At 53.2% G+C, this 10,931-nt stretch overlaps 1 protein-coding gene across 4 annotated transcripts in view; it reads left to right on the plus strand.

Annotated features, from left to right (window-relative positions):
* CCDC33 (coiled-coil domain containing 33) overlaps positions 1-10,203 on the plus strand; it is an 89,903-nt gene extending 79,700 nt beyond the window's left edge. For 2 of the 4 annotated variants that reach the window (XM_077318173.1, XM_077318176.1), the window contains 11 exons: positions 1,699-1,775; positions 2,470-2,497; positions 4,824-5,019; positions 5,439-5,527; positions 5,665-5,796; positions 6,401-6,485; positions 6,573-6,694; positions 7,293-7,379; positions 8,221-8,340; positions 8,943-8,987; positions 9,988-10,203. In XM_077318173.1, the coding sequence (XP_077174288.1) occupies positions 1,699-1,775; positions 2,470-2,497; positions 4,824-5,019; positions 5,439-5,527; positions 5,665-5,796; positions 6,401-6,485; positions 6,573-6,694; positions 7,293-7,379; positions 8,221-8,340; positions 8,943-8,987; positions 9,988-10,044 (1,038 nt within the window). In that variant the 3' untranslated portion in view covers positions 10,045-10,203. Of the gene's footprint in view, positions 1-1,698; positions 1,776-2,469; positions 2,498-4,823; positions 5,020-5,438; positions 5,528-5,664; positions 5,797-6,400; positions 6,486-6,572; positions 6,695-7,292; positions 7,380-8,220; positions 8,341-8,942; positions 9,053-9,987 lie in introns of all 4 variants that reach the window. The other 2 variants (XM_077318174.1, XM_077318175.1) reach the window with 2 other exon arrangements.
* Positions 10,204-10,931: the final 728 nt, after the last annotated feature.

Consider the following 10,931-nt stretch of genomic DNA (forward strand, 5'->3'; position numbering starts at 1 on the left):
GGAGCTTCACCTCTGAACTGCCACCTGGTCTCTTGGGAGACAGGGAGGGCAGGTGGAGGGGGGGGTCTGTTTGCTCTTGCTTGCAAGCCTGCCACTTGAAGGGACGGGCACCCGGCGACAACCTTGTCGGCCCGGTCTCTGCCCTGCACGGGGCAAAGGGCCACCCCATCTGGGCTCTCGGTCCCAGGGGCCCTTCCAGCCTGGTGGGACGGCGTAGCACATCCCTCCAGAATCCCAGATGACTCTGTACTACCGGCCTTTCTCCTCAACCGTGAGTAACCGGGGCTTCAAGGGCAAGAAGGGGGTGATTGTCATCAGTTTGCGTGCACACGAATGCTTATGCCATGAACAAAACTCTGCTGGTCTCGAATAATATTTTGGGTGCCGAACAATGCCGTCTCCAGCCCCTTCCGCAACCCTTTGCAAGTCGAGGCTGCCGATTTACAAAATCCAGCGGCCAAGCTCCTTGGAGGCGAATCAAAAGTGCATTATTTAGTAGGTGTAAAAGCACCCAAGAATGCGTTTCTCTAAAAAATGCCAACTTTGTCCTGCTTTTCCCACCGTTTCAGGCTCTCGGCCAGCCACTGAGGGATAAAAACGATCTGTTCGGTCAACATAACGTTTGCGAGCAAAACACTGCTCTGGAAGGAGAGCGCTGAACAAACCAGATAACGACAGCTATTCCCAATTAACTAACCTCGCCTGAGCTTCTTCGGGTTTTAAAAAATGACATTGATAGGGGTCGCGCAAAAGAGGATTAGCCCGTGTTGTGCAAACGGTTTTGTATAAAGGTTATCATCTCCGGAGGAGGACATATTTTTTAAAAACTATGACTTTGGGTGGTTTGTAGGTGAGATCTTTGCAAGAAGGGCAGGATTCATAACAACACAAGTTGGAACAGGATGTATTAAGCCGGGTCGGCTCTGTTGACCGCTGGTTAAGACCGTCCCTGCTCTTTTGGCATTACAGGGCTGTTGTGTTGCATTTTGAAAGATCCTTGCATCCCTACTTTTCGGGGTTTGTCGACAAAAAGCGCATTTAATGAGAATGTTCCCAACACTTGCTCGGTAGCTCAGTGGCCTTCCCACAGCCCAGGGCTCTTAGCCACGAAGGATAAGAAGGAGCTGGATTAGGGGTGTCTTCCTGGTGCTTGGAGGACAACAGTCTGAGGTCTTCTGGTGTTCTAGCCCAACTGGCGGACCTCCTGATGGCCCCTGGGTTTTGGCCACTGTGTGACGCAGAGTGTGGGACTGGAGGGGCCAATGGCCTGGCCCAACATGGCTTCTCTTGTGTTGTGAAGTTTGCGTTCTCTCTTAGCCGTGCACAAGACTAGAAAGTCCTGTCCATCCGCAATCTGCCCATGGCCCATTTGACGGTCACAGCAGTTCTGTTCTGATCAGGATGTGGATTTCTCCACTCAGCCGGGAGGGAATTAGAGGGGGCATTTTGTTTGCACCACCCATCTGCCTGGCACAGGCCTGATTTTTCCAGCTCTCTCCCATGGGGATACTGCTTTGCCTTTGGTCCTTGTTTGCTGCACTTCCTTCTGCTGTCCTTGAGCATCTCTTCGGCAGGGCCCAGAGGATGTACTCCTTGTGGATTTCGGGAACACCCTGAATGGTGAAATGAGAAGGGACAGAATGCATAGTCTGTGCTCACCACGTACTCTGTGGTGATCAGCTTTCCTCTCTCTCCTAGCTGCACAAGGAGCAGAATGGCTTGCCTCCCCATGACGCCGTGGCAGGGGTATTGCCGGACAAGCAGATCTACTCCAGGTGAGTCCAGCCATGGAAAGGATCTCCTCATTCCTTGGGGAGCCCAATTTTCTAGGCCAGTTCCTGCTGTAGCAGAGTTTCCCAAAAGGGATCGCACCAGATTTATCATTCATTCATTCATTCATTCATTCATTCATTCATTCATTCATTCATTCATTCATTCATTCATTCATTCATTCATTCATTCATTCATTCATTCATTCATTCATTCAATTTATACCCCGCCCCTCCCAACAAAGTCAGCCCAAGACAAAAGATAAAAGGTAAAATACATGAATCCAGCAGAGGCTCATGGGAATTGTAGCCCATGGACATCTGGAGTGCCACCGCTGGGCCAACCTGTGACCTATACCATTCTAAAGTTGCTTCGACTTATTGCAATCCTGAAATGGATAATTTCAGCTCAAGTGCCTCCTTAAGTACAACTTAAATCTCCCACCCCCTCAGCCTCCTTTGAGTCCACTTGAGGAAACTATTTCAGTTGTCTGCAGAGCATGGATTTTCTTTTCCCACTCTCCTGAAGTCTGTTTCTCCGGGATGAGTTTGTGACCTGAAGACACTCATTCCTTGCAAAATACATGCCTTTCTGCAGAAACTGGGCAGGAGGCTTGAGAACTGGGTCAAACATATTCCCCAAAGGGATAACAGCAGAAAATGTCATTTTTATTATAACACACTGCATTGTATTTTGCAGGCCTATCATCCAGGAGGTCCCGGATATGGTGAGAAATTTGCTTTAAAAAAATCTGTAGGGGGGGATTTAGGACAAATGCCAATAGAGGGGTGAAATGAAGAGAGGTGTGTCAGTTTGACGCTAGTTGGTGGAAGGGAAGGGAGATCTCTTAGCCCCTGACACGGTTGGTTCCTCCTCCTGCCGCAGCCGTTCTGTGATTTCCCCCACCACCCCGGGTCAGATTTCCAAAGGTGCCCACAAGCTAAAAAATTCTGGGGACCCCTGGCTGAGAATAACTTCCATGCTTCTCAAAACGTGCTGGAGAGAAAATCATGGAAAATGATGGGTTTTGTATTTGAGGCAGAAGGATGCCCTCTGTAGGAAATTTGCAGAAATGTCCTGGGCGCTTGGGGTGTGGCTTGTTTTCGGTCCCCACCCCTGGCGCATTTGTCTCTTCTGACCCAGTTGGTGGCGGTTCAGATGAATGCCGTTGCCCACAGGAGACGGGACGGAGGATTCAAAGCAGCCCTTTTCTCCAGGAGAACTGATCTCTGTCCCCTGGAGAGGAGTTGAAATTCCAGGAGATCCCCAGCTGACACCTAGAGGGACAAGGCTTCCCTCCTTGATGCTTTTGCCGTAAACCACAGGCAAAGGGTTCCTGCAGTCAGATTGCAGCCAGCTAATGGACGCAGAACAGCACCCTTGTCTGAAAGCACAGGGATCCCCCCCCCCCTGCCCTGCTGCATTCCTAAACCCCAGGCCGGCATCTGCTGGTTCGATAAACAAACATGCCACGCTAATCTCCTGGCCCTCGTGTGGAGGGCAAGGCCACGGTCTCATGCGATCTGCCCGTTTGGCACAGAGGAGGTTCTCTCACGGCCGTCCCTCCCCTGCAGCTGGGTCGACGGAGAAGCAAGGAGCCCCCCCACCACCACCACCACCACAAACCCCAGCCTGATTCCCGGCTTCCCTATGAGGCCCCTTTCCTCCTTTCCTTGGCCTCTCTGCCTTTTGCAACCCAGCAGGTGTTTGTGGCAGTCATTCTCCAGGTGGGGAGAATTCCCGGAGGTTGGGGGATGATAGAGACCTCGGCAGGGTACATAGTGTCCATCCACCCCCCGAAAAAGCATCCCTTTCCTCCAGGGGAACGGATCCTTGTGGCCTGGAGAGGAGATGTAATTCTGGGGGGTCCCCAGATCCCACCGGGAGGCTGGATTGTGACAGAGCTGCCGGTGGGTGGGGAGGGGGAGGGAAAAGCCCTCCCCAGTGGCCATGCAGCCATCAGTCCAAAGTACCCCCCCCCTGCTCGGGTGATAAACAAACATGTCCTCCTTATCTCCTGACATTCCTCTGAAGGCCGAGGCAAGGCCAGGCACTGTGAAGTCAGCGATTTGGCCAAGGGGCAGCTCCATCACGGCCGTCCCGCTCCAAGGCCTCCTTGTGGCAGAACCCGGAGTCCCCCTTGACAAGCCCCCTTTTCCTCCAGCACGGCCCCTCTCACTCCCCCCCCCCAGCCTTGACCGGTTATTTCTTTTGCAATTAGGCAGGTATTTCATGGCGTTGGTGCTGGACAGGGTTGCTGGATCCGGGCTGCAAAACTGCTGAAAATTTGGGGATGGGACCTGGGAGGAGAGAGACTTTGGCCTGGCACAAGCACCCCCGTCCTCTCTCCAAAGCACTGGTTTATCATACCCCACTTTTCTCTACCCAAAGGAGTCCAAAAACGGCTTGCAAGCCCCTTTCCCTTCCTCTCCGCACAGCAGACGCCTTGTGAGGTTGGTGGGGCTGAACGTGTTCTGCTCTGAGCAGAGAGCTCTAAGAGGACTGCGACTGGCCCAAGGTCTTGTGGAGGAGGAGCGGGGAATCAAACCCAGTTCTCCAAATCAGGCGTCGCTTTTCATCACTGCACCACGGCGGCTTGCAAAGCGTTCCTTTTCCCCCAGGGGAACTGATCTCTGTAGTCTGGAGGAGAGCTATAATTCCAGGGGGTCCCCAGGTTCTACCTGCCAAGAGCGGGGCTTTGAATGGCAGGATTTGAGTACACAGTTCTGACTTTGAAGGACCCCTGGCCTGAGCAGGGTTGCCATCCACCAGGTGGCAGCTGGAGATCATCTGCTATTGCAAATAATCTCCAAACGACCAAGAACATCTCCCCTGGAGAAAATGGCCACTTTGGAGGGGGGACTATTATACTTTGTTGACATCCCTCCCCTCCCCAAATACTGCTCTTCTCAGGCGCCAACCCTCCCAAACATCCAGGTATTCCCCAACCCCAATCCGTCCCCAGTTTGACCCACGGCCTTCTTCTCATCCGGGACTTCTTTGTTGACTCCCTGACGGTTGGGTCTCTTCCCTCCCTCCTCCCCGCCCTGCAGGAGACGGACACCTTCCGCTCCGCCCTCCAGAGGATGGCGGACGATATCCTGTCCCTGCGCCGGCACATCGCCCACTTGGAGGCGGAGAACAGCGCCCTGCGACGCAACCTGGCCATGCACGAAGACGTGGGCCGGGTCTTGCTGGAGGACATAGACCTCGACGTCATGACCAGGGCGGAGATCGTGGACAGGATCGGTAAGAGGGTGGCGACTCTGTTAAGGGCCAGGAGGGACGGGCGAGTGGACGAACAGAGTCACCTGGGAGAGGGGAAAGAAAAGACAGAGAGGCAGAGGTGGTTTGTCAGGGCCTTCCTCTGCAGAGCCTTCTTTGGTGGTCCCTCGTCCAAGTACCTATCCTGTTTGCAGAGAGACAGAGGTGGTTTGTCAGGGCCTTCCTCTGCAGAGCCTTCCTTGGTGGTCCCTCGTCCAAGTACCTATCCCTGCTAGGATCTGAGAAGCAGAGGTGGTTGGCCAGGGCCTTCCTCTGCAGAGCCTTCCTTGGTGGTCCCCCATCCAAGCACTCATGCGGCTTGGCTCCCAAGATCTCATGAAACCGGATTGCCCATGCAGCCTCCAACCCACAACATGTTTTAAACTTGATTTTGTTCCCCGCAGTGGGTCTCAAGCAAAAGCTGTCTGCTGGGGCTCGGGAGGTGGCCAACATGAAGGAGCGGGTGCAGCGCCTGCAGAACGAACTGATACGGGTAAGCGTGGCGAGATTGGCCCCGCCCTCTGTGGCAGCCATTTTGACTTTGGCCCCGCCCCTCCTGGCAGCCATTTTGGCCCTGGCTCGAAATTCCAAACACGGCCCTCGGATTCAGATGGGTTCCTCTCCCACCAGAAAAACGACCGAGAGAAGGACCTGATGATGCTGCAGAGAGCCCACCAACAGCAGCAGGTTGTTCTGAGGAAGTACCAGACCAAGATCGCCAAGATGAAAGCTCTTGAGGACGCCGTGAGGCAGCAGGAAAAGGTGAAGGCGAAAGCAGGTGTTAAGATGCCCCAAAGCAGCTTCCAATCGCCTTCCCTTTCTCTCCCCACAACAGGCACCCTGGGAGGGAGGTGGGGCTGGGAGAGTTCTGACGGAAGAGCCCTGAGAGACCAGCTCTACCAGGACTGTGAGTGGCCCAAGGTCACCTGCTGGGCTTCATGTGGAGGAGGAGCGGGGAATCAAACCCGGCTCGCCAGATTAGAAGCTGCTGCTCTTGTCCGCGAGACCTTGAAGTGACGCCATCATGTTGGTGACATCAGGGCGGCCTTCTGGGATTTGGGCAAAAAACTCTGTGGTTTACCACAGAGGTGTTGCCCAAATACCAGAGCGTCACCCGGACGTCACAGCGGGATGACATCCCCTCCAGCTTACATCGGGAGTGACACAGACGCGTGGGGAGCTGGGGACCCTAATGGGAGACCACCAAGGAAGTACAAGAAGAAAGATTTTGAGGGGCAACCCAGGGTGGGTTGCAGAACGAACCCCTCCGCTCTCTGCAAAGTTCTGAGACTGCAACGAACAAGCCCCTTCCTTCTTAGCCGAACTCACTCACCCCGTTATCCCTCCCCCCCCCCCCCGAATAAAGGTGATTGAGAGGATGGAGAAGATGCTGGAGGACCGGATGATGGACCGGCTCAAAGACACAGTCCGGGGCACGGAGAAGTATCCAGGTCAGTGGACCACGCTGGGTGCCTTTTGAGGAGAGCCAGCAGGGCGTGGTGGTTACCTTCCCTGACCCTCCTTGCTTCTGACCCCAGGCGACAGCTGGTCCAAGGATCTCTACACCACTCTGATGACCGAGAACTCAAGGCTGCGGGAGGAGCTGAACAAAACCTGCTACCGGTCTTCGCCCATCATCCTGCAGCAGCAAGCTTTGCCGGTGAATAATCCCAATTCTGTCTCTACAGTGGAAAGCACACGGGATTCAGATGAGCAAAGAGTTGCAAACGTGCTGCTGGGGAAATACTTGGAGATTTCAGGGGGTGGAGCCTGGGGAGGGCGGGGTGAGGAAGGGGAGGGACTTGAGCAGGATATGATGCCATAAAGCTCCGCCCCCCAAGCAGCCATTTTCTCCATTTTCTGTAACCCAGACACCAGTCCTAATACCAGGAGACGGGCAACCCTAGCTTTGAGAGGCTTGGGATATCCAGAGCCGAGTAATCATTCAATCTGCACGGGATTTGTTTGTCTTCTCTCTAGGGTTGCCAACCGCCAGGCAAGGCCTGGAGATCTCCTGGAATTATAATTGATCTCCAGCCGATAGTTTGTCGGAGGAAAATGGCAGCTCCAAAGGGAGGAGTCTAGAACAGGCCTTTCCCCTCCTCAGACTCCACCCTTCTCAGACTCTCCCCAAATCTCCAGAAATTCCCCAAAGCCGGAGTCTAGCAATCCTCTCTCTTCCCTTCTCCCTCTCTCTCCCCCAACTCCTCTGGATTCACCCTCCTTGAGTCACCGGATGCTCTCTTTGCTTCCTGCAGGATGCGTTTTCTTCCAACTCCGAAAAACTCACCCTACTGAGTAAACTGGAGAAAGCCGAGGCACGCATCCACGTCTTGGAATGCCAGGTAAAAGGGCCTTCATCTCCAAGGTCCTTAACGCTTACCTCTTACAATCCACCCCAGAGCCTTCTTTTAGGATAATTAGAGAGGAAACCAACCTGGCATTAACCCAAATTACCTCTGATCCTTCCTTGACTCAAAAGCCCCTTGGGGGGGTCAACATAAGTTGGAAGCACAGTTGTCACTTGGAAAGGAGACCACCAAGGAAGGCTCTGTAGAGGAAGGCAACGGCCGACCCCCTCTGCTTCTCCCTTGCCTTGCTGGGATCACCATCAATCTTCAAAGAGAGGCCACCAAGGAAGGCTCTGCAGAGGCAGGCAATGGCCAACCCCCTCTGCTTCTCCCTTGCCTTGGAAGCGCCTTGCTGGGATCACCATCAATCTTCAAAGAGAGGCCACCAAGGAAGGCTCTGCAGAGGCAGGCAATGGCCAACCCCCTCTGCTTCTCCCTTGCCTTGGAAGCGCCTTGCTGGGATCACCATCAATCTTCGAAGAGAGGCCACCAAGGAAGGCTCTGTAGACGCAGGCAACGGCCAACCCCCTCTGCTTCTCCCTTGCCTCAAAAGCCCCTTGCTGGGGGTCTGCATTACTCCTCCACGACTAGATTTCACAAACTGCATTGGGAGCCATTATGGTCGAAAAACGGTCTAATAAAATGGTCGATCAATGAACAGGACACTCTTGCAGCCCCTGGTTCATGTCCTGGCAAAAATCGTAGCTCCGCCTTGCCTCCTCAGTCAGGTTGCAAATATAAAACGGGGGTCCGTGCAGACATGAACCCTCCCTAGAGTTCGAGGGTGAGAGATGCCGGCTTGCTACATTGATCATTTTTGCCCAATTTTTCTCAGCTGGAGGAATCTGCCAGGAAATGGGGGCGAGAGAAGCAAGATTACTCCTCGCGTCTCCTGGAGCACGAACGTGGATTCGGCCGATCCCCTTCCTCTTTCATACTGCCAGAATACCCACTCGTAAGTTGTCAGCGTAGTGGGCATAGACAGAGCCAAGTGGGCAGAATCGCTGGGCAGATGTGATGCATGCTCTGCAGGGAGTGTTTTAATGCCTCCAGCCCTGCAAAGCCTAACAAAATTTGCTTCCATGCTTGAGAGGGGATGAATGAAGCATAAGGGCAGGGTCTCTGTTAATTACACTCCGCATTCCACAGTTAAGGGCACATCTGCCTCCCAATCTCCAATTTTTATACCTTTCCTTCACTAGGGCCTATTCCGCACACATAGGATAATGCGCTTTCAATGCACGTCAGAAGTAGATTTTCCTGTTCCGCACAGCAAAATACAGCTGCCAAAGCACGTTGTAAGTGCATTATCCTACGTGTGCGGAATGGGCCTAGGCTCTCCCTCCCCAGAATTAAACCCAAACCAATTGTAACCTGATATGCTAAGCTTACCATTCCTGTTTGGTCCGGTCACCACGCTGTGGCTATGAAATTATAAGGCGGGTGGGACCTCCGCTGGGCTTGGGGGACCCCCGAGATCTCCATGTCCTTGGCCACGGAACAGACCCCGCTGCGAGTTGTTTCTAGGTCACTAATGCCCTCTCCCTCCCCACACAGGAGGAGAGAGAAGGGAAAGGGGACGAGGAGAAGAAGAACAGACAGGTATACGAAGCCAAGGCAGCCAGGAGCACTCACGAGGCCTAGGCCTGGGCGCATCGACGGAAAGGGTAGTTGTTGGGTTGTTCTTCTTCACCGATGAGTTTAACCCTAGGCATCCTCTCCAAAAGACTCAGATCTCCCAACGTTCAACTGTCCCGGATTAAGTTTGTACTTGGTGACAGTAGCAAACCTCCTCTGTTTGTCTGCCCTCAACTGGATGGCCCAGGCGAGCATGCTCTAATCATATCACGGAAGTGAAGCCGGATTGGCCCTTGTTAGTACTTAGAAAGAAGACCACCAGGGAAATCCAGTGTTGTGATGCAGAGACAAAGTTAAACCAGCTCTGTTGTCCCTCACCCTGAAAACCTGTAAATCAGCTGCTACTGGACAGCGTTTTCTACCACCGACCCTTAGAATCATAGAGTTGGAAGGGACCTCCTGGGTCATCTAGTCCAACCCCCTGCACTGTGCAGGACGGACACTCACAACCCTCTCGCTCATCCACTGTCACCTGCCACCCCCTTGAGCCTTCACAGAATCAGCCTCTCCATCAGATGGCTCTCCAGCCTCTGTTTAAACATCTCCAAAGATGGAGAACCCATCACCTCTCGAGGAAGCCTGTTCCACTGAGGAAACACTCTAACTGTCAGGAACTTCTTCCGGATGTTTAGATGGAATTTCTTTTGAATTAATTTAATCCCATTGGTTCTGGCCTGTCCTTTTGGGGCAAGAGAGAACAATTCTTCTCCTTCCTCTACATTTCACCCTTTTAAATACATGCTGATGGAATTATGTTGGCCTGCCATAGGAGCAAAGCTGGACTAATTCTGGCCGTGCAACTTATTTCTTGGCCTTGTTCTGCACCAGTGCGGCCCAATTGGGGTGCATGTTTGTGAATTATACCTGTGAATGATGCACAGGGCAGGACAGCAATTGGGTAAATAGGTCATGGGGATTTTGGAAACGTGTCTGATCGATGTGTCTTCTTTCTCTCTTCCCCAAGGCTAGTCTGGATTCCCCATCAAGCATCCGGATTAAGACCCTTTACTCCTCGAAGTAGGACCGCAACTTCTCAGGCATCGCATATACCGTGGGGGACGTACTTTCTGTGACAAAATACGCCCTGAGTTATAAATCTCTCTATATACCCCTGGAACACTGAACAGTCTACAAGTTTGCCTGGAGAATTTTATTAAAACCATGGCACCTGGTCCCTCAATCCTGTGACTTGCAAAAATGGATGGATCCTAACTGCAGCAAGATTCAGTTCTTGAGCTGGTAGGGTGGGTGCATGGCTCAGTGGTAGAGCCTCTGCTTGGCCTGCAGAAGGTCCCAGGTTCAATCCCTGGCATCTCCAGTTAAAGGACCAGGCAGGAGGGGATGGGGAAGGCCTTGATCTGGGACCCTGGCTCAGGGGCAGAGCACCTGCTTGGCAGGCAGAAGGTCCCAGGTTCAATCCCCGGCATCTCCAGTTAAAGGACCAGGCAGGAGGGGATGGGGAAGGCCTTGATCTGGGACCCTGGCTCAGGGGCAGAGCCTCTGCTTGTCAGGCAGGAGGTCCCAGGTTCAATCCCCGGCATCTCCAATTAAAGGACCAGGCAGGAGGGGATGGGGAAGGCCTTGATCTGGGACCCTGGCTCAGGGGCAGAGCCTCTGCTTGGCAGGCAGGAGGTCCCAGGTTCAATCCCCGGCATCTCCAGTTAAAGGACCAGGCACTAGGACAGGAAGAAAGACTGGATCACACCAAGGAGGTTACAAACGAAACTTTAAGTCTTTTCCTGTATACATTGTCCTCTCCTTCCACCCAGAAAACACAGGTGGCTATGCACAGGTAGGTAATGGCTAACCAGTTCTGTCCAATTATAAGTCATATAAGTCAGCTGTACATGAGGCTGGCAGCAGTTTTAAGAGATGGAAGGGAGGAGGCTGAAATGTGTAAACAGGGCC

Source organism: Paroedura picta, chromosome 18 (genome assembly GCF_049243985.1).
Source record: "Paroedura picta isolate Pp20150507F chromosome 18, Ppicta_v3.0, whole genome shotgun sequence".
In the NCBI taxonomy this organism is placed as follows: domain Eukaryota; kingdom Metazoa; phylum Chordata; class Lepidosauria; order Squamata; family Gekkonidae; genus Paroedura; species Paroedura picta.